This window comes from Cynocephalus volans, chromosome 2, assembly GCF_027409185.1.
Source record: "Cynocephalus volans isolate mCynVol1 chromosome 2, mCynVol1.pri, whole genome shotgun sequence".
Classification (NCBI taxonomy): domain Eukaryota; kingdom Metazoa; phylum Chordata; class Mammalia; order Dermoptera; family Cynocephalidae; genus Cynocephalus; species Cynocephalus volans.
In genome coordinates, this window is record NC_084461.1 from 204,554,364 (window position 1) to 204,581,946 (window position 27,583).

The window sequence follows — 27,583 nt, forward strand, 5'->3', positions numbered from 1 at the left end:
TCCCCGAGCACAATAGAAGTAGCATAGAACACAGAATAAATGTGCACTGGATCTTTTTCATTTAAATTGAAATCCAACTGTTCTGCTGCAGTCTGAGTGTCAAGAACTAAATTTCCTTGCTGAAATTCAACCATCAAAGTTGGCAGAAGGGAGCGGAAATCTTTTTTTAAAAAAAACTAAGTAGGGTTCATATCCCTATACCAGCCAGCCACCAAAAAAACAAAAACAGAAACAAAAACTTCTTCCAAGCTAACTGGGCTAATTATGATTTATCCCTTTGACATCATTTGGAGTAGAGAGGCCCATTCTTTGCTTTGTCATCTGTGCAATGATTAAGACAGCCACTATTTCTTTCAGAGGTAGCTGATACCACTCCTCACGAAACACACTCACACGTAAGATACATGCTGTGGCCTGGAAAGGCGCTCCATTTGGTCCGACGGTTTAGTAACCATCTTCTAACATTCTTCCACTGTGCCCCTTATTCCTGTTACTTTCTTCTAAAAATAAAAGGAGCCCTATTTTCACCACTTTGCAGAACCTTATGAACAGAAGGCTTTCAGAATTTAAGTAGTATAGCTGACCTTTAGCAGTTCTGAATATTTTCTTTGCTCCAAAGTATATCAGACGTGAGAAATTCTTCAGATCTGGGAGGTATTCTCACAGTTATATGACATCAGAGGTTTTGAGAATTACTATTTAGTTGTGTACTTGTTCCCATTTATCAAATGGGTCCATGAAGAGGGGTAGATAACTGTATATTCCCACATAAACACACAGACTTCTCAGAAGCTAGTCAATGTTATTCAAAACGTTTCAGACCTTTTAGAAGACTTCAGAAAAGTCTGTCAGAAAAACATCACACCAGCCAAATTTAAAAGCTCTCTTCCTCTATCCCACTTCCAAATTTTTAGTATCCAAATGACCAAAAAAGGTGCTGATACAATTACTCAACAGGCAGAAAGCAAATTATTTAAAGAAAAAAAAAAAAAAAAGCCAATGATAATGACTAAGAATTCTTCCACTGTTGCATCCGCTCTAAGAAAAAGAGAGGCTCTTTCTATAAAAAAGTAGAGTCAATCAAATAAATAAACTAGTAGAGGCTGCTGACAGCTTTAAATTCCAAGGCAAGCAGTCCTTGTTCCTGACACCTCTGCCTGAGAACATCTCTGCAAACCTCAGAGCCAATCCAGTTACCAGCTATTTCCTGCAACCAACACTAGCAACTCTCCAAGTTGGGACTAACGATCACAAGAGGGTTCAGAGACAGAAAGTGGACTCCAACAAGATCTCTCCTGGGCTGCCAGTATGACAAACCTGGTTCACCTGCCAGCTCCTACCAGTAAAATGATTAGGACTTGGTCATTTCATTCCTCACTACTCTACTCCATCACCCCCATAAATCTCCTTCTGGCTATTTACATAGATCTGGATACTCCATGTTAGTTTCTTGAAATTCATATTCTTGGTTTCTATGACATTCCTGGCCAGAGCTGCCCTGTTTCTACTTATGACCTACAGTAATCCTGCCAAGCTCCAGAAACCAATTATTTTCCACTCATTTCTTATCAGATACAATAATAAATGCATTAAGAGGAATTGGGCATTAGAAGAAAGGCCTAAAGTCTGACTTACCTGCATAAATATCTATTCTGGTGGCATCAGCATCTCTGCCAAATTAAAAGAAAAACAATCAAGATCCAGATGAGAATTAATATAAAATATCAATCATCAAAATGCATAGTATTTTGAATGTGTTTTCAGGAAGCCATACAAAATTCTATATACATTAAAGCTTCACTTTTATACTTGGCAACCCAATTTTCCATCTATATCTGTGAAACACTTCTGGAGCTCCAAATTATTTAAGATAATCACATGATACATAGGGCCTGGATACATATTTTTAATGTTGACTTCATGGCTTCATGGTTAAAACATCTAGAAGATCAATAAGAACATTTCCTTTTACACACTAAGAAATGACTCAAGTAAGTGTCTTTCTCACTCATTTGACTGCAGTCATGATGTTCTAATACCTTGTCCATTTTTCATTCTAATCAAGATTTTAAGAAAAATGGAAAACAATAATCTGTCACAAAACCTGTGAAAAACTAGATACCATGGTGTACATACTGCAGTTAGCAGATTGATTCCTGAATCCATAATTTTGTCCTCCCTAACCCTGAAACAATGTTGGGACACTCCATTAGACTCCAGCCATTGCCTGAAATCATAAAGATTCAGTCACCAGTGAAGGTTTCCATAAAGGCCTGGAAGTAATTTAGTCCAATTCTGCTAAATGCTGGCAAGGCAAATAAGGCAGTTTCACTGGTTTTTACATGCAAAAAAATCTACTCAAAATCCACACAGCTCTACATGTACCAATGCTCAAAGATATAAAAATATTTTCAAATATGAAAGAGATTGGCAAAGCGTGTGCATGAGTAGGAACACAACTCCAATGAATCTCCAGTTCACCATATTACACACAAAAAAGCTGCCTGCCACAGCACATCATGGTCTCACTAAGTTAATAAGTAGCAAATTCAAACATAGTGCCATTAAGCTACAGCATTTTTTAATTGAATAGAAAAATTAAGTCAACCAGGATTGAAACAAAATGGGAGTTTTCTGGCTAAACAACTTGTTAACTAGCACACTTCCATGAGCAGTCCAGTTAATAGGAGCAACAAAAGTAATAACAGTATAGAGACAGAGATGAACATCATTTTCAGCAAGTGTACTGTCCTGGTAGCACAAATTAAATCAGAGCTTGTCTGTCCCACTGATTTGATTCCTAAGTTTCTATCTTCATTCCCTCCATTTCACTACAATTATCTTGCTCTAATATACAAGGGCAGGTGGTAAGGTCACTACTTTTAGGCTAGAATACAAAGAGCAATGAATGAATTTATGTTAATCAAATAACAATGTGGAAGTTATCAAGTAATGTGCTATTAAAAATATTTTTTTCAGTAAGAGGCCTCTTAAGAGTTGCAGCTGCTACAGAAATGTCTTCCTCTCAAGTCTTCAGAGAGCAAAGGTTACGACAACCCATAGTTTCCACTCCAAGCACAGATTATATGCCTGAAGACTACATACCTTGCATTATCAACCAGTTCAGCAAGAGCACCAAACAAAAATTCATGAGTGGTTCTGAAATGATAAACACTAAGAGTCAGCAAAAGAAATATGAAGTATGACTCTTAAGAAAAAGTCCATAAAATATCTTTAAGTTTTTAGAAAATCTAAAATCACCATTTACATTGCTGATTTATACTACTGAAATTTAAGCTTCTCCACAACCCCAGCCTTTCCAGAGTTTACTAATTCCCCTCAAGTGTTAATCTATCAAATCCTACTATCTATTCAGAAATGCTTGTTCTTCCTATTTTGAGTTGAGAAAGTCACCCTGAAGCATTAAAAGATTTCTATATGTACAACTGCTAAAAGCAGCATTTTTCACTATTCATATTCTGCCTAGAAATATACTTGTATTTTATTTTTCATTGCCTTAACTAGCTGTCAGTTTCTGCATATCTCGAAGGAAGACTTGTAAAGATAAATCTTATACGTAGATATCACTTTCACTGAATTCTGAATAACATGGTAATTGTGTATTTACCCAACCCAAACTTTGAGCAGCCTCCGAGAGGAGATGACCACTGGCTCCCCTTCTCGAAGGAGTTAACTTTAATAGGGGCCCTAGGAAACCACACCAAGCTCTTCTCCTAGAAGGAACAATTCCAGAAATTTTGGATTCCTTTCTTTAATGTGGGGAAAGTTGTGTTTTTAGCCAAAATCTGAGGAAGTCAATAAATGGGTTATTCTCTCCTTTTCTCTTCCACTTTTAAATGGAATATGGAAATTTTTGCTTAGAAATTGCACAGAAGTGTATAGGTTTCCTTTTTTTACTGGTTCATCACACACAGGTATTGGTAAAACAAAATGCTAACAAGTTAAACATTGAGCATGTGCTCTTTAATTTGTGCTGTTTCCCATAACAGTCCCCATTAGATGTAAAAGTAGTAAGTGTCCACACAAAACCACCTAAAAAACCAGCTTGACTTTTGATTAGTAGAGAAAATGCAAAATCATTAGCCCACACATTACCATCATCAATTTTTTAAAAATACCCAAATTATTCTTGCTGACTTTTTTCACATAAAATTTCAGCCAATAGCCAAAGCGAAAATTTCTACAAATTTAGAATAATATATATCAATATTAAATAACAAGCATCTAGGATCTCTGATCACTTACCATATTATTTTAAACTAACTGTAAAACATTTGTTTATAAACTAAATACCCATAACTGAACTGTCCTGGAACACTGGTTTTTCTTCCAGTAACTCCTCAAATTTTTACAAATGCAAATTTTGAGTTAAATAAAACTACCAGTTCTTGGAATTTTAGGAAGAAATTTTTCTTACAAGATCAGTGAATATATCTGTTGCTAATCCAAAGGCAGCACCAATAATATGTTGTAACAAAACCCAGAAATTTTATCACCAATTCACCTAGAAAATAGAGCTTAAATTCTTCTGGCTAAATTCCAATTCTTCATTATTTAACATGGAAGAAACAATCTTCTAAAAGAAAACCTGCATAAAATAGCCATCTCTTTAGTTATTAAAAATATTTAAATCTTTAGAATTATCACTTTAAATTCTTCAAATTATCAACTGAAAAAAACAGAAAAGTATTCTGTAAATTACTCCACTAAAAAAATAGGGAGAAATAAGCTGGAAAGTTAAGGTGACTTACCAAGAGAAATGTAAGTTAAAAGTGAATCTTAAATGTTTAGGTGATACAAATGCTAACTATTCTGATTAGAACATTATACAATATATGCATGTATTGAAAGAACAAACTAAACCCCATAAACATATACAACAAAAAAATACATTAAAAAAAAAAATCACTGCCAAAAAAAAGTGTTTCTAACATTTGTTCTCAAATTTTCAATGAGCCATTTTCCTGTCTGACTTATAAGTGACTTAGAAACTTACAAAGTGAATTAATTTTCTCTAACTGATTAAATTTTTTTTAATTTTGAAGACTGTTAAATTGAAATATAAAATAACCAATTCTACTGCAATACTTATTTCAACATGAACCTGTATTTTAAAGTCAAGGAAAAATAAAATAAAAAATAAAGTTAAGAAATCACAGAAATACAGCTCCTGGAAAAAAACAAGAGCACAACCATAGTAAGAATGAGACCATAACTTGCATCAGAATGCACTAACTTTGGAATAAATAAGTTAAAGTTTCTGGCTTTTGCTAGTGAGAATGGTAAATATGAGTAATCTGGAAAAATAATTCTGACACCCTTTGCCATCAGGACAAGGAAACCAAAACCGAAATAGCAACTGCTTACCAGCAATACATATTTCTGATTGCTTCACATGAAAATGAGGCATAGAACCCAATAAGCAGATCTCAAAAGGGCAACCACAAAATACCTCTGGCTTAAGTTTTCACCATTTTGTATATAATCTAGAAGTGTGCCTTGCACATTTAAAACTTATAAAAAATCTCCAAATGATCTTTGTTGTTCCACATAGTATCAATGCCATTCCACACATACATATTTCAGATAGGCTAAAACATATCTTCAAGATGTAGCTAAGAGGTACTTTTATGATGGCAGTACACATCATAAAAGGGGCCTACTGTGACAACTGTTGGTAAGGTAAAAGACAATGCTCAGAATCTTCTCCACACATCAAACTGATTAAAGATGAATTTTCCAGATGCTAAAGTCAGAGTTCTAAATACTTCTTAAAATCATAAGAAACGAAAATATACCAACAGATAAGTTCTTTTTTTCCCCAAAAATAATATTCCAAGAGGTACACTCATTACTGGCTAGCATTTGAGACAGAATGGATAAATATCAAAAGAAATCCTTCAAAGACCTAAAGATCCTTTGCATGTGATCCAAGAAAGATCAACCATCTGGAAAAAGATTTTTAACAAACTCTTCTTCCGCTTTAACTGATCATGGCTTTTATACCCCTTGTGCAACAGCAGAAATAGTTTTGCAGCTCAGCATTTCTAGCAACAGACTCATGTGTAAATCAACTCGTTATGTAAGGAAAATGGTCTCCCTATTAATATAGTCAGCCTGAATTTACACCAATAGATTATCCACAAGCCCATCACAAAGTGATAGCTTCTGCTGAGTTCTCGGATATGTTGACAACAGTTAATTGCCTTAATTGCTAGAAAAAAAGCTGACAAATTCTGGAACAAACACTTTACATTCAAATTGCTTTAATATATTTAAAGTGTGAACCTACTTTTCAACAGGCTTATAAGTCAAAAGAAATATAAGTCTCTGAGTTGACAGGTTCTTCTATGTTCACTTCACATATGAATAAAACCCAGAAATATAATATGGCAAAGACAATAAGCTACTAAATGTGCCAACAATTAGAGTCATAAAAAGTAGGCCTCTTATACTTAACAATCCTGCTCTATTAGACCACTAAGCAGTACTGCAAATAAAATGACATACGATATACATCTTGTGCCAAAGAACATCACTACCACCACTACATCAGGAACAGCAGTCACAAAACCTGCCACCAAAGAACAGTAACAGCATATAAGTCCTTTTATTTAAAAATCCTAATTTTTATCTTCTCATACAAGCAATATCCATGATTAAAAGAAATTAGCCAAAGACTTTCTCATTACCAAGAGAATTTCCCAGGCCTGCTTTAAGCATTAAAACTGATGTAACCAAAAGAATGCAATAGCTACCACAGACCTGTTACAAAAAAAGGCCAAGAAAGATGTTTACTGTCTCCAACAGATGCTCCAGAATTTATCTGCCTAATGTCTAGGACCAAACACCAAGTTTCCACCACACTGACCAATTTGTGGTTTATTTAAATTAATATTATAAATATTAATCACCATCTACTTGATGTTTACTGTGTACCATTATGAGCTAAGAACTTTATATATGTTAATTTACATAATCTTCACAAACGCTATCCGATTAGTTCCATTAAATAGATGAAGAAACCAAGGCTCAAGAAGTTGACCTGCCCTAGGACACACCCAGGAAGCATCAAATCCAAGCTTGAAGGTCTTTTTACTGCACCACACTGATTTCCACCCTTCTAGCCTAGACTCTGCTTATAAGTCTATATTAAACGGGAGGTAAGCAAAGGGCCATAATTCTTTCATAATTCACAGTATGGCAATATTGTAGATGTCAGATACCCTATAATGATTTTGTTTTTAAAATATTAATAAAAGAGAAAACACTGTAAAATAAATCTTCCCTTCTCTGAAGGTGACTTATTGAACCATTTCACACAGAGGAGGTTCATCTTCCATCATTACAAGTAACAAGACACATCATTTCAGAATTTAACAATTTCAGTTTCCTCTAAAAATGGATTTCAAATCAGGTCATCACAATAAAAAAAAAAAAACTCTTGAAATTAGTTACAAACAAAAAATGTACCTTCGCACCAAGGTCAAGGACTTGGATCCCCATACAGGCCAGCCACCAAAATAAAAAATAAAAAAAATATATCTTGGTGTTCTAGCGTTCACTCTTTCTTCTGGTAGGACAATAAACGTTCAAAAGTAGAACAACTTCAAAGGCCAAAGTTGTGATCCAGATAAATTCCAGGGCTTTCAAAATAATACTCCAACCCTCAAACGTTCATGCAAGCAGGTAGTTCCAGTTCAATTTGGGAAAGTCAATTTCACAGAAAATTTTCCAACTTCACCTTATACAGGCGACTTAACTGACATTTGCTTCTTTTCCTTGGCTCTGCCCACCTACTATTAATAAGCTATTCAACAGCAAAATAAATAAATAAATAAACAGGGGAAAATATCCCAGAATCCTCCAATTAGACTCATTGAGTTAAACTAAAATCAAATACTTTTAAAGTGGGAAGTAAACCCTTTGCTTTATATGCAGAAAACAAGCCCTTGAAGACAAAACTGACTACAGTCAGAACAGCTTAATGGTTAGAAGCACTAGCCACTGTGGCCAGACAAATTTTACTGCCTTAAATCCTGGAAACTTAAATTGCCACTTGGCAGCTATGTAACCATTAACATGTAATTTCATCTCTTTCAGCTTCAGTTTCCTGAAATGCAAAATAGAAATAATCCTTACCCGACAGGGTTGTTGTAGAGACTACTTTTGCCAATGTTTACAACAGTCACCAACATGAAATAATTAATTTTTGTTACTATTCATTATCACAGTCTTTGGCAAAGCTGGAACAAGAACCCAGATTCCGAAGTCCAGTTCGTGGTCTTCCAACATTATCATAAAGTCCATAATTCCAAATATGCCATCATTTCAAAATCCAGAACTGAGATAACCATTTTATCAAACATAATCATCCATGAACATTTAAGTGGCCTCCAATGCTTGTTCTTACCATGGCAGATCAAAATTAATAAAGGACACTGAAGGTTTTGCCAAGGCTGTGCTATCAATTGGTTGATCTTTGATTAACATCTCATGTAAATGGGTTTCAGATTCATCATCCATAAGTATGAGCATTGGCCTACTCGACCTCTATAGTACCTTCTCTAAAGTGCTCTAGTTCAATAATAACCTCCCTAAACAAAACAAAATAAAACCAAGGTCTCGTTGTTTGGCAATTTACTTCACCACTTAGAAGACTTTTATTTCCATGATAGGAAAAATAACAAAATATTAGACATTATAGAATCATAAACATGCTGTCTTTTCCATAAAAGGTTAAAAATCATTGTACTGCTGTTATTGGATAAACTGAAGTCTATACTCTCAACTCTGAAGGTGGTTCTTGAGATAACTGGACCATTCATTTCGCTGCTCATCATCTCTCCACATACTAAAATGGCAGAATACTTACCTTCATCTCAAAGGTAACAGGTGAATGTATTAAAACACTAAAGTAGTTTTGACCCCACTGGATAACTTCTAAGAAAGTGGGCGTAAGAACCTATAAACATTCCAGACCAAATTGAAGTGGCGGTAATCTCTTCACGAACTCAAGAATCATGAACACAGTTTGTTTCTGTGATTTCACACATTCTGGGGAAAGACTATCTAAATCTAGGATTTAAATATATTTGCCACTTCCTGCTTAGCATATACAACTATACTGGAGGTAGGAACCAATTTCCCAGGAAGATAAAAGCCAACTGTCTGTGGAAAAAATAATAAAGATTTTCTTCTCACAAGTTGTCATTTAAATGTCTTCATTCCTTTGTTGTTTTTTCTTATTAGAAAGGAAACACTTGTTATTAACCCCACTGTTTAGACTGCTGTCACTAAAGAAGAGAAGTTGATACTAACATAGTCGAACTTTTGGGCGATCCAAAACGCAGTACTTGTTGGATTCCTATCAAACACTTGAAACAACTCAATATATTGACTTCAAAAAACTAAGGTTTGCGTTTAGGAAATTCTGATCCGATAAATGCAAATCAGATTCTTCTGGATTAGCAACAAATATTTCACTGATCTCAGTTCTTCAATAAAGAGCTCAAGACATCCAGTGATATACTTCACTCCAGTGATAACATCCCAAAAAGTTAAAAAGCAAAATTTCCTGGGGAAAGGATTTCCATATTAATGTCAAGGAATGAGTTACTGGTGACCTCAGTGGCACCTATAGGATACTTACGAATTTGTGTGCAGATACTCAAAGGTTAGCTGAGCTCGATTCAGACTGCTGTAGTTTGTGAAAGCCATGACTGCAATGAGGTCTTCAGCCTTTTACCCACTAACTAGGAAATATAACCTTATAAAGGAACAGATTTTGTAGGATTCCTTCCGGTAAAGGCTTGGGAAGTCCCAGCTCCTTAATGACAATTAAACAAAGCTAGTATCTATCCAAAATATGTTCAAAGATTTGTTTACAACTACAATTGATTTCTTCTTTAAGTTTTTCTGTATCTTCTCAATGACTATGACGTAATATTTTGGAACGTACTACGTAAAAAACCTGTAGATCTAAGGAGCTTTTAGAGTTAAGTTGCGATACTTCAAGTTGAGTCAAATATGGATGGTCCTGGAGTAGATGATCCTTGAGTTATCGGTTTATTACTGCTCCATCTTCATGTTCTTCAGTCCTTTTTTGTTGTTGTACCCCTAAATTTCCTGTTTACCAATCCGGAAATTTACCAACCTATAAACTTACCCACTTCTGTCATAAAATTGAACAATCCCCCATGTCTTCGCCACCAGTAATAATTAAAAAGATTCTTGACTGGTGACCTCGATGTCGATGGAGAGCATATGGCGCTAGTTTCGGCTTTACCACCTCCCAACGGAAAGAGCGGAAAGAACGCAGAGGGCGATTTCTTTTTTCCAAGCCCAACCAAACCCTGCTTGCTGATTTCTTTTTTCCAAGCCCGACCAAACCTCACCACCCTGATTTCCTCAGGGTGGTGGGTCAAATTACCTCACAATTGGCCCGCCCAAATCACCTCAAACGGGCCGCGCCCCTCCCCCACTTCCCTCAGACAGCGGCCTCAGCCTCTCAGGCCCTTTCCGGCCCTCGGTCCCGTGGCTTCCTCCTCACAGAGAGGAGTTAGTCTCAGCTTTCAAGACCCGGATCGAGGGCAGTCGCGAGCGCACCACCCGACCGGGCGTTGCCGGGAGCTCGCAGCAGCCTTTGTCCCTCCCCGCGGATCTGGAACCCAACAACCGCAGCGCGCTCTTGGAACCATGTGCTGCCGCGGCCGCCGCGGCCGCCGCTGCCGCCTCCTCCGCCGCCGCTGCCGTCCGGGAGCCGCACTAGATGAGATTATGACAGGACTTAGCCCCACAAAATTCGGCGCTCAGGGATGCTCTGCTGCAGCCGCCGCCGCTACAACCACCGCTTTGTCTCCGCTAGTGCACACAGCCACAGCCACCTCGCGCACTCCCCGACGCCCCAAACCCCCGAGGCCTCCGCGGCGCATTCCGCCAATCAAAAAGCCGCTCCTCCTCCCGCCCCCGCCTTGATGCCCCGCCTCCTGATTGGTGAGCAGCGTGTGCCCACGTGACCGGATCTTAGTTGGCCGGTCCCGCCCATGTCACGTGAGAGAGCGCGACTCTCTTCCTGCTTTCCTGACCCTCTCCGCCATTTAAAGGAACAGTACCGGGGGCGGGCCGAGCGACGCAGCCCGGACGGTAGCTGCGGCGCGGACCGGAGGAGCCATCTTGTCTCTTCGCCGGGGAGTCAGGCCCCTAACTCGAAGAAGCCCTGGCGCGCCCTCCCCCCCTCCCCGGTCTGGTAGGGCGAAGGAGCGGGCGTGCGGTCGATCGAGCGATCGGTTGGCGGCTCTTTCTCCTGCTCTGGCATCCAGCTCTTGGGGCGCAGGCCCGGCCGCCGCGGCGAGCGCCCGGTGGCCGTTGGCGCTCGCGCCGCGTCTTTCTTCTCGTACGCAGAACTCGGGCGGCGGCCTATGCGTTTGCGATTCGACGAGGAGTCGTCCGGGTGGTCGGCGGCGGCGGGCAGCTGCTCCGCCCCGCTCCCGGGGAGGCGGCGGGATTTGGCGCGGCTGGGGAGGCGGGGGTGGCCGGGGCCGGCCTGGAGGCCTGGCGCCACCCTTCGGGGCCTGCAAGGACCCAGTTGGGGGGGCAAGAGGGGGCCGGAGGATGGTTGGTGGTGGGCTTTCTACTTTGCCTTTTCCTCCTCATGCCGCCTTAGTCAGGGGCGAGAGCTCTGGCGGCAGCTCCGGAGTGGGGAGACGAGCTCCGGAGTCGGAAGAGCTGGGTTTGCTTCCGGGCCTAGCCATCAGCGGGCCGAGTGACCTTAGGCAAGTCACTCTGTAGTTTGCGCCTCAGTTTCCTCCTCTGCCTATCAGTGTGTGTGGGATTGAAAGCGCTTTGTAAACTATAAAGCGTCGGGGTACATAAAGGATGATTATTGTTCGTGATGTTTTTTGAGTTGTAAGAAAACTTAGCAATTGCCCAATCCTTGGATTTTGATCTTGAGAACCTTGGATTGGAGTTGGAAATCCCCAAACTCCCTGAAATTGTATGCAGAAATTTTATGGGAATGTGCGTTTTAGGGAATGACGATCCATCGCTAGTAAGTTTTCAAAAGAGGCTGTGACCCAGAAGAGTTAATTACAATTCCTCTATGCCACAGGGAGGAAACTGAGGCCTAGATGTCATTTGGGACCCTTCACAACCAGTTTGAAGCCCCTGTTTGAGTCCCTGGGATATGTGAGCTGTTTCTATGCATAATGGATATTCGGGGTAACAACACTCCCCTGCTTGGCTTCTATTCTGAATCCTTTCCTTTCACCATAGGGTGCCTGACGGGTGACCGATGCGTATGGTACAATGGCACCCTGTATAAAGCAGCTACAATTAGGAGTGAGTGTGTTCTCTAGTATCAAAAAGCCTATTTAATCTTTGTCCCAGCAACTCTTTGTTTTCTGCTGCTTATACCAGTGCCAGACTACCTTTCTGACCCTTTCATCGACCATTTTCCACGACTATGGTTGCCATCAGTTACTTGCTTCTACTTTGTGTCCCTACTCTGCGCGGTTGGTAGTGAACAGGCTTATTTTTAAATGGTGCTGCCAAGCCTATGTAATTAATGGTGCACGTGGATTTTTAGCAAGCGGGCTCACTGGAACAGACTGAACCGTGCATGGAATTCCTGGAGATGTTTGGGTTTTTTTTGTTTTTTTATTAATTGAAGGATAACATTCTCTGAAAAGTTTTGTTAGAACTCCTCCTGAACCTCAAAATCAGTAGATTTGCAAGTGATTCAAAGCTTAACTTTTTCCTAGCCTGCCTTGTATTATTATTGCTTGTAAGTATAATACTAAAATGGCCAAAATGCCAGTTTTTTGCTTCTTTGTTAATTGTCAGCTGCTTTCATCAAATTCCAGGCCATTATCCAGCAAACACTATAAAAATGTTTGAATAGTTCGATTTCAAACATTTTCGTTTTGTGGAGTGGTGCTTACCAAGTGGTACAGCTCTAAGCAAGTGAACATAAACACATTTAAGTGTATTTTGTCTGATTAGAAGTTAGCCAGTTCTGCTGTTTCATTCAGATGTCTGGGGGAAAAAAATTGACTATTCTCTTTACCCAAAGGGCAGAGACAAATAATCTCACTTCCAGAGAAATGACTGTTTGGGAGAAAAATGTGTTGGTCTTTTAGCTCTTTCGTAATTAACTCTGGATGTACCTCAAAAGAATCTTAAGACTGTAGTGATAAGATGATTTCCTCAGGAGAAAGGAAGAAAAAGACAACTGGAACTCAAAGCTTGAAATTCTTTGACAAAACATGAGATATCCAGGATTAGAGATTGAAAACGTTTCACTACAGTTTTCTGCAATATTTGGAGCAAATGTTTTTCAATGTAGCCACAGCCATGGACTTCAGATTTCCAGATTTTTAAGAAGTAGAACTGGAACCCAGAAGAGCTTGTCAGAATGTGGCAGGAAATCTGGAGGTAGATTTTTTGGGGGGACTGTTGATCTTGCTTTGCTGTGAGAAAAGAGGCAACAACTGAGCAAGCACTGCCACCAGCGCTGTTACTGGGAATTAGAAGACCCAAGTTTCTGTTCAGACCCTCAGTGCAAACTGACAACACTTCATGCATAGTGAATTACGGTACTTGCCATTTTCTAAAATGCCTTATTCTTTAGCATTTCTGCACTTTTTTGTTGTTGTTGTTCACACTCTCTTCTGTATCCCACCCTTCTCTGGTTCTTCACCTGTCAAAACTCTGCCTTTTCCTCAAGATTCAACTCAGATACTCTCTTCACCGTGAGTCTCCTTAAGCCAGAAAATCTTCAAGTTTTATAGCATGTTGTTATATATCTCTTATCTTCGTATATAAAATCCTATAAAATAGTTATTTGCATGCATTTGCTCTCTTTCCGGATAGCAAACTCCTTGAAAGCAAGGGCCTTGTTTTGTGCATCTTTGCCCACACATACCACCACCTATGATGAAGTATTTATTAGAAAGGAGGAGTTTAGAGAGCAGGCTATCTCAGAATAAGCACTCAGTAAATGTTTGCTTAATCATTGTGATGACTAAAATTACTCTTGGTTGGAAGAAAAGTCACAAATATGGGCCATGTTTTTTCTTTATTTCATATTTTATTATTTTTTAATTCTAAATTTAAAAACATCTAACGAGCCCTCAGACATAAACAAAAACTGATATGTTGGATGGGGTATAACATACAGAGAGGTGCAAGGAACAAGGTCTTATTCTCTCCTACCCAAGATGGAATTTTGTTACAATGAAAGAGCAGCTTTTAAAAGAAGAAGGTCATAAGTCTGTTTGAGAAAGGCATTGGAAAAGGAAGGACAGTATCTCCTTTGCTTTGTTGGTGGTATATAAACTTAAAATCTCAGTTCTTTTGTGGAACCACTTCCTTCTCCCCACCAACTAATGCCCAGCGGCCTGAATACAAGCATATTACTACCCCAAAGTATGAGGCTTCAGGCAGTTCCTGTTTGCTGCTTCCCTGAGACAGTTTATTCTCAGGAGTTGGGAAGTAAGTCTTTGCCAGAGAACTCTTTCAGTTCTCAATATTAGTGATTGTTAATCAGGCTTTCATGGGTTTGGGGGGGGGGGGTGTCACTTATCTGTCAACACCTAAGCCAGGCTTGTCGAGAATTAATACGGGTGTCAGGCAACTGATGTGCTGAGAGCAGACCTACCCCTGTGTTAAGAGTCATGGGTTTGTAATTCCATGCATTTGCCTGTTTTGTCCCTGCCCTTTCTAGTCCTGTGCCTCCTGATTGCTGAGTGTTCACCCGGACCTTCTGATCACCTTCCTTGTGCTGTTCCACCAGCCTGCAGATTGGGTACCTGGATTTTTGCCCATGGTGATCCCTACCACCTTACTACTGAAGAAGACACCATTCCAGTGGACCACTGTGACCCAAGAGGCATTCAGCCATCATGATGTGGCCTTTACCTCCACTCCCATCCTGTTCTGTCCAGGTTCAGCACAGCCCTTTGTACTGAAGTCAGTCCTCAAGCCAAAAAGCTGAAGCTATTTCTTCACAACAGAGGCCCAGTTTGTTCCATGAGTATGCATTTCATTTTTTCAGTTAAACCCTTCAGAGACACATAATAAATTTGGACCAGGGTATTTTTATTTATCAACACTGTCTGAAGAAAGGCAACATCTCTTTGAGAATAGCATTGGACCACACCCCACAATCTCAGATGACTGAAGTTCATTAACTGTCTAGGATCCTATTATGGTCACTGGACTCTGCTGTTTTTCTGTTTCAAATCTATAGTAGTCTACTGAATGAGAAAGCAGATATTCTGACCCATTGGGATCAAAACAAAGACACGGTGAACTCCTCATTGCATCTTGTTTGGGATTACTCAGGAACCAGAACTTTTCACACAAGTTTAAGAAATTCAACCAAGGAACCGTTTTACCCAACAGCATCTCACAAGGCTCCAATCAGACTCCAGAAAAGACCTCTTGATACATCAAGGTAGAACCTCTAATGGTAATCCCTTCTGTTTGTATAGCACTTTACAGTTTTGAAGTACTTTTATGTATATTTATCTCATTTATCAAGATGGTGCAATAAATTATAATCCCTTTTTGCAAATAAGGGAATAGAAATGTAAAAGGTTAAGCAGTTATCCAAGGTGACACAGCTACAAAGTAGTAGAGGCCAGGCCTTCTGACTCCCAGTCCAGTACTCTCCTTGGAATTAACTTAGCCTCCATTTTACCCACAGCATTAAAAAGAGATTGGGATCCCCAGAAAAGTTTCCCAACTTCCTCCTCTGGTGCCCACAATCAGGCAGGATGTCATGAGTGTAATCATGTGGTAGCTGCACCTAGACCACAATCCCATGGCAACATCCCTAATGTTTTGGAGCAAACTTGTCTCCATGGTGGTGGATTGTTCAGTTATAAAGGCACATGTTTATCTGACAACAAGGCTACCCAGCATGAAACACAAAGCTGCTTTAAGTTCTGCCGTTTTTCATTTTCATCCCAAGGATGGCCTAGTTAATTAGGGATCCCTGTTCATATCACGTCTTTTTTGTTTGTTTGTTTTAAGCCTTATTAATACTCGGACACCAAGGGCTTATCTAGATCCTCTATCCCCAAAGTAATATTTACACAAAATGAGCCATCCATTTTTTTCAGAGCAGTATTGTTTATATATATGTGTGTGTGTATATGTGATATATATACAAGTATACATATAGAACTTGTTATCCAATGAAGTGGTAAAATACTGTAAAATATGTCCCTTCCCCTAATCCACAATGCAGTGTAGTGTATTAAAGGATCTCAAGACTTGCAGTAAAGAGCCCCATTTAGCCCAGTGTGCTCTAAGTGTTATCAAATACAGAATGCTATTTTTTGCAGCTTTCTTTTTAATGGAATGGAAAACTGCTGTAGCATAGTATAGCCAGTGCTTCCTGATGGCCAACAGATTGCCCTTGAGACCCCCATAATGAACAGAGCATCTTTGAAATCTCCCTTTCTCATACATTGTCATTAACTGCATGGATTAGTATGTATCTACCATCTGAGAGTCCTGCTTAACTATTACCTTCATTTTCTGTTGGGAGAAGTTCTAGATTTGTGGGGATGGATACATGAAAGGGAAATGAGGGAAAGTTAATTCTGCCCCCAAACTGCATGATTTCCATGACATTTAGCAATATACTTCTCTGTCCCTTGAATTGTGCTGTAAACTTAGTTCAAGGGCATTGCATCTCAGATGGGTAAAGAGGTTGAGAAGGGGAGGAAGGGGGAAAGAGGAGATATTTTCTTAGAATTTGAGTTGTAGCCCCCTGAGATCTTATCAATACTTTAAGAGAAGTCATCCAGTCATATACTTATTGGAGTAATATTTACAAAGAAATGGATGCATTTTGCAATTGTGTGTAAAAACCCCAGTGCTATTCCAACTTAAAACCAATAGCCTTGTTTGCTGATGGTCATGTATAAGCCCAGCTGCAGGCAATCAGAATTAATAGCAGACTTGAGCTTTAACCCCATCAACTTGTAATGTGGCCCACATGAGGGAAAGAATGAATAGGAAAACACCTTCTTGGCTTACCACAGGCTTTGCTCACACAGTTTCTGGTTTTTGTGACCCATTTTTTGTATTTCAGCATTTTGCGAACAACTTATTCTTAGATCATTGGTTTTCCAAAGGCTTTGTGGCCATGAAGCCCTTTGAATGAAAACTATGAGGAAGCCCAGAGTAAAAGTGAAGCTGCTCTGGAAGAAGCAGTGAAGCAGAAGTGGGTCCTGAAACCTGCTACAAGCATCTTTCTTTACTACCATGGTGACACCTAAGGGGACTTCTTGCAATACCTAGAACTCTTCAGAACACAGTCTGGAAACCACTGCCCTAGACAGCAATGTTTGACCTGAATGGCATTCTGATCTTTTCTGTACTTCCACTCAACATAGTCCATGTTCAGTTAATGCTGAACAGTCTTAGGAATACTCACTGTGTACGAACTTAGGAAAGTGCAAGGAGATGGGCAGGCCTTTGCCCCCCAGAATAGTCGTATGGGCTGAAAGTGGTGTGATGAACAGCACTTCACCCCAGATGGACTTCCAGTGATTCCTGGAATTGGATACAACCAGAGAGCAATTCATATGCACTCTACACTGACAAATCCCTTAACCAACTTCTTTCACAACATCAGTTCTAGTGGTACATGAAGTACATGACTTTGAAGTCTTCATCCTCCTTGTATACCAAATTGCCAGCAATCTGGTATTGAGGCTGATGCCCCTTTGAGGCCATATTAGACCAACTTGTACATTTGACCTCTCATCATCAGCCATGGTACTCTACTTCGTGTGCAAAGCATAAGTATTAACTATGAAAGCAGAATTCAAATACTGGCAACATTTCCTAAAGGGGCTTAATACCTGGTTATTCATCTTTTCAATCTACAAGTCAATATATGATTCACTCAGTGGAAGTTATACTGCTTCTTAGTTTTTATTCAGTTTAACTACTGTTTCCAGGATAAATGAGCTAATAACCTTAAAAAAGAAGCTAAAACAGTTCCTCCATCACTGACATATCTGCCTGTTCTCCAAAATTATGACTACTCAGCTCTAACTAGGTATAATAGCTGATTCTCAAGAGACAGTCTTTGAACATCCTTTTTCATATATGTGATTTAAAGTGTAGCAATTTGAGAAATTTTTTTCTACCCAGTGAAAGATGTTCTTTTACTGTTGAGTCTTTTGATGTCTGGTACCATCAACTGTAAGTGATAGGGATAAATGGAGGCAGGCCCTTTGACCAGACGATGATAGCTTACCTGCTGGGCATTTCAAATAGCATATTGTCTATCTTTTTGCTGGAAATTTAGACTGACTTGAAAAAAAAAAACTACGAAGACTACAGCTCAGGATTTTTATTAGACTCGAAAGTTTCTGTTCTTGTGGATGTTTTTTGGAATTACATCTGTCTCAATACTGTTGTTTTACACTGATTCAGAGTGGCTGACTTCATTCCTTGTCATGAGATACCCTCAGGCATTAAGGCAAGTGATCAGTTTCTGCAAGGAGACTTCAATTTGTGTCATGAGAAAATCTCATTTCTTTACTTCACAGTCAATTTAAGGGCCAGCTATCCTCAGCTACTCTAATGAATGCACTGATTAAACATTGGGAATGGTTTCTTTATATCTCTTATCCTCTAGACTAATTGTGATTAGAAATCATCAAGGCCTAAGTCTCATTGCTCTAGGCTCACCCTCAACAAAAAATCTGGATGACCAACCTGCTTGTATATACAACTGTTATTTGTAAAGAAGAAATTATCTACAAGCTCAACTTTCTACTACTTTCAAATTGTCAGCTTTTTTCCCTCTGCTTTTTCTTGTACTTTACAGAAAAAGACATTGACCTACACTGCCAGTCCTTCCCTCTAATCCTGTCATACTCAGACAAATTGAGGGGTTTCATAAAGATGAGGAAGATCATCTGCTCCAGAGTGTAATGTACGCTGTGTATAAGAGTTGGTGATTGGAAAAGCAAAAAGTCTAAAACATAAACCTAGGAGCTTGCCTACTTTCTCACCTCAGATTTCATCTAAATCTTTGAACAGCACCATGCAACCAATCTGAGGCCTTGACTTGGTTCTAAGATGATTCTCAGAGATGGGCTGAGTTATAGAAGATGGAGACTTGATTACCAAAGAATGTATGGCTAACTTTGACAAATTTGGCCCGGCACCCCTGCTGCTCCCAGATGTAGCATAGACTCCTAAACAAAACGTTAAGTCTGGATTGAGGATATGGCCTTCTGAACTTGAGCAGGAAAATGAGAGCTGATTTACGTCACTGGTACTTCAAGATCAGAAAATTTTATCCAGAGTAAACCATATGTATTAACTTTGGAGTACCCAAGGTAAAAACTAATTTACAGAGCTTCATTATTAATCTTCCTATTCTTCCATATCATATCCTGGCTAATGCTATAGCTGGCCCTGCTGAAGGTACCCTGCTTGTCTGCTTACCTGACTCAGCTCCTGCCTGCCTTTTTTGACATGCTGCAATCAGATTGACTGACTTTGAGAAGACTACAGCTGGTTTTGGCCTATCTTGTGCCCAGTTGCACCAAGGATTTTTGGACAGGAACAGCACACACCTCACCCCACTCAATGTTCACAACAGGAAGGACCATGCTATACACTCCTTGGCCAGCAGCTTCTTTTTTTAGTGCAGAGTAAACTTCCATGACTATATGTATTTGATCATTTTTAGCACCTGGGACCTCTTCTGCTAGATCTGGAAGGAAGACAGCAGAGCGAAAGCAGTATCTGTTTCTCTCTTCTGCATAATACAGAGATGAGTTTGATTCACCAGTACTCACAAAAATGTACTAGTTCAACTTGGCAGAAGACTTAAAAGGAACACAAGAAAAGTTTTCCATTGAACTTAAAATTTACCACTGACTTTAAATAGCCTCCCAGAACTATATGCCAGTGGGAGACTAGTTGTCCTGCTTCACGTCAACAAGACAGGCTCTAAGACTCATGACCACTGAGTTTGCTTGTGTCGAAACTCTGTGTTATCATCCAAAGTATACCATTGAACATGATTATTATTAGTCCATTCAAGTGGACTACAGGCTTCCTGAGGACAGGACAAACATCCCTCTTGTTTGTTCAAGAATACTTTTATTATCAAGGAAGAAACAATGCCAGCTATTACTATTCAACTTCATGAGTAGAGATTAAGCTTTTTCAGTATCTGGTCTTATCATGGATATCAGCTGTTTTTGATTGCCCAGCATCCATTCCATCTCATTGTAACAACTGTTACTTGGAACCACCTCTTCCTATCTTTAGTCCATGTGGTTTGGACAGTCTGACCCAACCTTGAGTTTCGTGGGTGGACATATAATTCAGACCTCATCAATCAGCAGAGTCCATCTCCTTAACCACAGTGTTTGGTTCAGGAATGGTCATGTGATTCATGTTGCTCCAGTGAAAATCCTAGAAGTTTTACTGAACTATGGAAGAGAAGAAGCTCTCTTTACTGAGGTGCTTTAGCTTTGCAAAATGAAAAACTCAAACCAACAGGGCCTACCATGTAAAATGAGCCAGTTAAAGAATGAAGCCACTGCAGAGGAAAGCAGAGCCAAAAGATGGAGAGACTTGAGTCCTGATGACAACATGTGTGCCCCTGGATCCAACCGTGCCTGAAGCTGGTATATCCCCTGGACTTTTCAGTTATGTGAACCAATAAATACCCTTTTTTGCTTAAGTTACTTTGAGTTGGGTTTCTATTCCTTGAAATTGAGTCCTGACTAATATAGTATCTACCAACATTGAAATTTGACAAATTCAAGTATTTATTAAACTCTAGAGGTAATGCCGCACTGAAATTTTTTTTTTCAAAGTGGAAGACAAAACGAAACAGGAGCAATATTTAAGTTACTACAGAAGCATAAAAAATTACATGGTATTAAATAATAGAGTGTTTAAATGTCCATCAGTAAAGGACTGGTTAAATAAGATATGGTTCAGCCATATAAGAAAATCTGCTTATTAAAGTGAATAAAGTACATTTATTGTGTATGAACATGGAAAAATGGCCATGATATTAAGTGAAACAAACTATTGATAGAAAAGTGTATATAGTATTAACTCGTTTAAAAATATGTGTATTTATGTTTATAAATGCATAGAAAAGTCTATTAATGGCTTTCTTTGAACAGTGTAGATTATGTGAGACTTTTAACTTTACATTTCTGTATTTGGATATTTTACACTACCCACATCACTTTCAACCTTTATTTAAAAAATAAAGAATTTTAAAAATTAAATTTAGTGCTTACTGTTTGACCTTGGCAAGTTCCTTAACACTGAGCCTGTTCTGTCAAATGATTTAAGATACCCACCTTTATATTAGTAGATATTAGAATAAATATATTCCTCATCCATTTTTCAACTCATAGATTGCTACACCTTTACTGTTTTGAGAAACTCTCAGCACTGCACTCTCCCGAGTGAGCCACAGGCCGGCCCGTTTTGAGAAACTCTGAACTCAATAATTGTTCTTTTTTTTTTTTAAGCATAGCTCTTTCAAATGTCTTGAGTATATTTGGATTATAGGAATTTTACAGTTTCATTGTTCATCAGAGATTACTCTAGTTCTCAACTGATGTTAAGTCCTCTATTGCATTGTCCACATTAGGCAGAGAGAAGGAAAAAGGAAAAAAGTCAGGTTTTTAAAAAATTCTTGGGTTATTCCAATGTCACCACAACCAAGGTCAATAATGACCTTTTTATTGCTAAATCCATTACATACGCATCTTATCTGAACTTTCAGTAGCACAGACAACTCCCGTAAGCATCTTGAAATTCTCTTCCCTTAAGCACTGTGACACTTTCCATCTTCCCAACTTCCTGGCTATTGCTCCAATTTCTTCCTATCATTTTAGTATTGGTATAGTGAACATCCATTGCTTTGGCCTGCCCAAAATCACTTTCCCTTTCCTTAGGGATAGATCCCCACTTTTTTTTTGGAAAGCCACTCCTTCCAATTCCATGTGGTTTTAGTGGAACTATAGATTACAGTACTCTAGAATCATATCCCTTGGCTGAGGTTTGAGCAATCCAAGTCTGTCAAAATTCCACTCCTGCCAGGACTTTGAATCTTAAGAGTGGTGACACAAACAAAGTGATAGGAGTTGAGTCATTCTGATGGTAGTGTCCCAAAGAAACCATGTAAGAGTTGATGGAAGGAGATCCCCAAAGTACCCTGGTTCCTGTTCCCAAGGCCTCGTTATCCAGATCTTCCTTTTGTTGTATAGACTACCATATATCCCCCTTATAGTAAGTTTCCTTGTTGTCAGCCAAAATAGGTCTCTATGGCTTGTAACAAAGTGACTGAATGATTACAGAGTTTCTGTAATCATTGGAATTACATCTGCCTCAATACTGTTGTTTTACAGTGATTCGGAGTGGCTGACTTCATTCCTTGTCAGTTCGACACCAGAGAGTTAAATGGTGGCTTCAGACCCTCAAGAACATAAGGATCTGGAATGTATTATTGCACTGAGACTCTCTGTCCCGGAGGTTGGGGGTTGGAATATCAGTTTATAGTGACAAAACGGTAATGCTAAAACAGTAACGCTATCCCGCCTTGTTTAGAATCCTGTACATATCGAGGGCAAAATTTGGAGAACCATGTAGCTGTTGACAGTAGGACAATTTGAAGTGGATAGAGAAGGCCAACACCATTGAGTTGGGATGGTTACTTGGATTGCATTGGATAATTTAAAATGAAGAAAAGCTCAAATCTGTAGGCATAAAATATAATTCAGCGCCTTTATGTGTCCAGGATGAATGAATTTCTTTGTGCTTAAATCTAAACTAGTATTTGGAGATTGATTCTTCAAACTGCAAAATTACAATGCTGGCTGAATTTGCAGCATTGCTAACATCTCTTGTGAAAGTTAAGGCATTTATCAGAAAAGAGACTGACGTACGAAGGATTGAGAAGACTTAGAGAATTCCAACTCCCAAATATTTCAGGAATGAAGGTTTGGGTCACCCCGTTAAGTCAAAAACCCTTGACTGAAGGAAAGTATAGAGAGGGGGGGGGAAAGGAGAAAGTGTATAGTGAAGGAGGAAGAGAGAAATACTAGCAACAGCCCTGTGACCAGAAATAAGATTTATAGTCGCTATCCCATATCTCCTAGCTTGCCTTATTTCTATTTCCCCTTCTCCACTTTGTTATAGCACTCTGCCCCACACTCTTCCTGGCTGAAGTTTGAGCATGATCCAAGTTAGTCTAATCACATTTGCCCTCCAGTGGAACTAAGCCATTCTCATTGCAGTGTCGCCTCACTAATGTATATAGGTGTGTTGGTGATGGCTAAATGTACTAGTAAATCCATAAATTGCAGATTATCAAGATGGGGTTTAGAACTAGAGAATGAGCATCACCCAGCAGTCTTAGACTTGACACTGGACGTGATAACTGGAAATTATTTTAGGTTATCTCCCTTTTGGGGAGAAGATGCATCCATTTTCTGCAGTATGTTGAGTGGAGGCACTTAAAATTTTCATGTTGAAGAATGCATTTCCACATGGTGGGACATTTGCCTACCCAGTGTCTTTTTTTCCTCCTCCTTTGAGAATAACACCTCACCTTTCCTTTGGGGGGGACACCCCTCCCCCATGCCATGTAAACCCAGAAGATAATACTCCCAGAAGATATGTAAGAGGCATATGAGTTCCTGTTACTGAGAGGCCATCACCTGCCCAGATTCCTGACTTTGAGTGTTAAGCTTCTCTGATTTTTGTGAACTTCCTCATATCCTCCCAAGAAATTAAATTGGTTGGGCAGACTGATACATATGGCTACACAAGATACCCCCTGTATAACCAGAGGCAGGTCCTATAGCCAGGGTGGTCTTTAGTTTCTTACTGTGAGAGAAGCCCAGCTGAATCGGTGTCCCTCCTGTGCTTTAAGCCTTCTTACCCTATAGATGTTTCAAAAAACCTCACCTATTCCCATGGACTTGGATTCCAAATATATGTTGATAACTTCCAGGTTCCTAACTTTGGCCCAGATAGGTTTCCTGAGCTCCAGATCTGAAAGTTCCATCTGTCATCTGAATATCCCCCACTTCATTAACACAGATACCTCACACCTAACAAACTAAACACTGACCCCACCATTTTTCTATCAAAATCTGCTTCTTCCGGTATTCCCTTTCTTGGTAAATGGCACCACCCTCCATCCTGTTTCTCAAACCAGAACATGAGAGTTGTACTTGAAGTTTCCCTCACTCTCACCCCAGACATTCCTATTAGTCATTGAATTTTCTTGGTGTTATCATGTAAATATACCTCAAAACCATCTCCACATCTATCATTCTAGACCAGGGGAACATTATCTCTTGCTAGGATTATTGTGATGCCTTTCAGATGCCTCCACTATTGTCCTACTACAGTCTGTTCTCTACAGAGCAACTGGAGTAGTCTTTGATACTCAAATCTGATTGTGTCACTACTCTGCTTAAACCTTTTAATAGTTTCCCCATTATTTCAGAATAAAATCTAAACTTTATCCAGATTTACAAGGCTCTTTGTTATCTCAGTTCTCAAGCCTCAGCTTTCACCACTTCAAACAGGAACAGCTCAATTTTGTATATTGGAATTTCCAGCATTATTTCATCTGAAAAAAGTTCAAAAAATTTTTTAAAAGAGATGGGGAAAGTTCCATTAAGAGAAAAAAAATTGAAACCCATTGATAATTCAGAACGACCCAACAAATTACCTATTGCTGTGAATGCTTTATCTTCTTCCATATCTCCTTCCATGAAGTTTTCTTCTAAATTAAATTTGGTATGTGTAACTATGATATGATAGACAGCTACAGTAAGGTGCCTAGATAGCAACCAAATCCCTACTTCGCAACATAAAAGTAAATACCAGAAGGACTACAGATTTAAATGTTAAAATGAAATATTGAAAGAATATTTAGGAACAATTTTTGTAATCTTATGACATGGGAGATCTTTTTAAACAAAACAGGAAATCTGGAGGCCATAAGGAAAATTATAGACATATTTGAGTACATAAAACAAATCTTGGTTCTGTAAAAGACATGATATATGGGGAAATATTTCCAACTTAAGTGACAGATTAAGGATTAATATCCCCAAAACACAAAGTTATTACAAATTTATAACTATAATATAATAATTGCTAACCATTTATTTAGTGCTTGCTCTGTGCTAGGCATTGTTTCAGGCACTTTACAAGTGTTATTTCATTTAATCCTCACAATCTACCCTATAAGATAGGTAATATTATCCCTGTTTTACAGCTCAGGAAACAGGCTCAGCAGGATAAAGTAACTTGCTTACGTCACACAGTAGGTGATAGAGCTGTGACTCAAGCTCCGGTACTCTGACTCCAGTCTGTGCTTTGAACCATTGTGTTCTTCTGCATTTTGATAAGCAAATGAAAGAGGATCAACTGTACATGTGTTCAGTGAGTTGTAAATCAAAACAACACCATTTGTCACCTACCAGATGGTAACATTTGTCAGTGGTACAGGAGGTACCATCTGTCGCCTATCAATCAATCAGATGGCAAAATTTAAAAGAGCAATGACCTTACAGTGCTGGCATAATTAGAGTAAGTAAAAACTTTTGTGCATTGTTGGTGGGAATGTGGATTGTTCCAATCTCTTCAGAGGATAATCTGGCAATATCAATTTAGATTTTAAAATATACACTTTCCAACCCAGCAGTCCTACTTTGAGAACTATCTCAAAGAACTAAAAGCACCAAGATGTAAGGATATCAGTACCAGAAGTTTACAGCAACGTGGCCTGTGATAGAAGGAAAATGGAAACAATTTGAGTGTCCATTAAAGGGGAGTGGTCGAATCAGTCGTAGAACAGCTATACTCTGCTATTTAAAAAAATGAGTCAGATCTCTATAGCTCTTACTCTTTGGCATGTCCATGATGTATTTCTTAAGCAAAAAGAAAATTTCCAAACAATATATATCATGGTAACCCATTTTTGTGAAAGCAAGAAGAAAACCTACAAATGTATCTAAATGGAAAAACACACCAGACTATTCGGTTAAAGCTAAAGGGGTTGGAGAAACTCAGTACTTTATACATATTAGCATTGTTTCTAAGGGAAATGATTTAAATATAATTTAAAAAGCAATTAAGTTGCACCTGAACTTTTTCAAACTAGAATATGCTAATAGAAGAGCAAGAATCAGAAAAGAGGGCAACAAAGGCTAACAGTTGGTTAAGTCTTCTATATTCAGAGGTTTGCCTTTTGAAAATGCTTGGGTTCTAGAAGACTGGTCCTCGCTTCTAGACAAGCCATTCCCTACAGCAAAGAAAGGGCTGTCCATTAGGGTGCCACATTCTGACAAAGACTGGCTGTCTCCCTGTATCTGTTTTTCCCGGAATAAACACCCACATTTCCTAACCTCTCTGGTAGATAGGGATAATCCACTGACTAAATTTTAGCCAATGGGACATGAGCAACTTCTGGGACTTATCCTTAAAAAGGAGTGTCCCCATCTCCTTCTTCCTCCACCCTGCTAACTAGAATGTGGACCCAATGGCTGGAACTCGAGCATGTCACTGTTGGACCGTGAAGGAGAAGCTGTGTGTGTATAGTGTTGGAGCAACAAGTCAGAAGGAGTCTGGGTTCCTGATGAACATGGAGCCACCATACCAGACCTGAACTGTTTACTTCTGGTCTTCATTTACAGGATAAATAAACTTCTGTCATCTTCATCATTGGTACTTGAGGTTTTCTCTCCTTCACAATTGAACCTAACCTGCCCATAGATAGTTTGATGGAAATATTTCTTAGGGACATCTGATTCCGTTTGCTGTAATTTTATACTACTGAATCAACCTGCCCCTAGCTGGACTCACTGACAAGAGGGCTGTGCCCTAGGTAGTTACTGGTTAGGTCATGAACCAGCCATATAGCTCCCGTCATAAATCAATAATATTGATCCCTTGCTTTTTTAACTAGATGGAATGTTTTTATGCTGTGAGGGCCCCACTGCTATGTACATCTGTTGCTTTTGTCTACCCAGCACCCATCCCCACTTCTTTTGTAAGGACATATGTGTTGCCCTCTGAGTTTCCAGTTCTCCTCCACTTTCTGTCCTTATGCTAACTGCTCCTGGCTCCAGGACTAAGCATATAACTCAGACTGACTTACCAGAGCATTGCAGCCCCTTGGTCAGGGTAGTTGTATAGAGTGAGTATGTGATCTAAGCCAAGCCAATTTTATACAGACAGAGCTAATCCTGGGCGTGGGATTGGAGAGCATTTCCTTTTGTTTTTAATCCACTGAATTTAGATCTAATGTTTCAAGCCTAGCATTACAGGCAGCCATCTTGACACCATAGAATATTGCCCATCTGAGAAGGGAACCTATGCAAGGGACTAAGAGAATCCAAAAGATATTGTTGTCCCTGGATCTGGCCATGCCTGAAGTTAAGCTAACTGGACATTTTTGCAAGCCAGTAGATCCAATTTTTGCTTCTTGAGTTTGAGTTGTCTTCTCTTTTCATGAAAT

At 39.2% G+C, this 27,583-nt stretch overlaps 2 protein-coding genes across 5 annotated transcripts in view; one reads left to right on the forward strand and one right to left on the reverse strand.

Annotated features, from left to right (window-relative positions):
• MORC2 (MORC family CW-type zinc finger 2) overlaps positions 1–10,923 on the reverse strand; it is a 37,788-nt gene extending 26,865 nt beyond the window's left edge. For 2 of the 4 annotated variants that reach the window (XM_063086789.1, XM_063086788.1), the window contains exons 1-3: positions 9,674–10,923; positions 3,106–3,159; positions 1,636–1,670 (exon numbers count right to left, since the gene is read on the reverse strand). In XM_063086789.1, the coding sequence (XP_062942859.1) occupies positions 1,636–1,670; positions 3,106–3,159; positions 9,674–9,741 (157 nt within the window). In that variant the 5' untranslated portion in view covers positions 9,742–10,923. Of the gene's footprint in view, positions 1–1,635; positions 1,671–3,105; positions 3,160–7,494; positions 7,538–9,673 lie in introns of those variants that run through there. The other 2 variants (XM_063086791.1, XM_063086790.1) reach the window with 2 other exon arrangements.
• TUG1 (taurine up-regulated 1) lies at positions 10,839–21,223 on the forward strand. The gene is made up of 4 exons (XM_063087746.1): positions 10,839–11,016; positions 11,238–13,616; positions 14,747–15,478; positions 17,129–21,223. The coding sequence occupies exons 1-2, from the start codon at positions 10,839–10,841 to the stop codon at positions 11,684–11,686; spliced, it is 627 nt and encodes a 208-aa protein (XP_062943816.1). The 3' UTR covers positions 11,687–13,616; positions 14,747–15,478; positions 17,129–21,223.
• The last annotated feature ends 6,360 nt before the right edge of the window (positions 21,224–27,583 follow it).

Excerpts from the sequence above, each read along its gene's own strand:
- TUG1 (XM_063087746.1), top strand. The coding sequence starts at position 10,839 with ATGCTCTGCTGCAGCCGCCGCCGCTACAACCACCGCTTTGTCTCCGCT. Across the intron at positions 11,017-11,237 it reads GATGCCCCGCCTCCTGATTG|CCCTGGCGCGCCCTCCCCCC; the intron begins GTGAGCAGCGTG and ends AACTCGAAGAAG.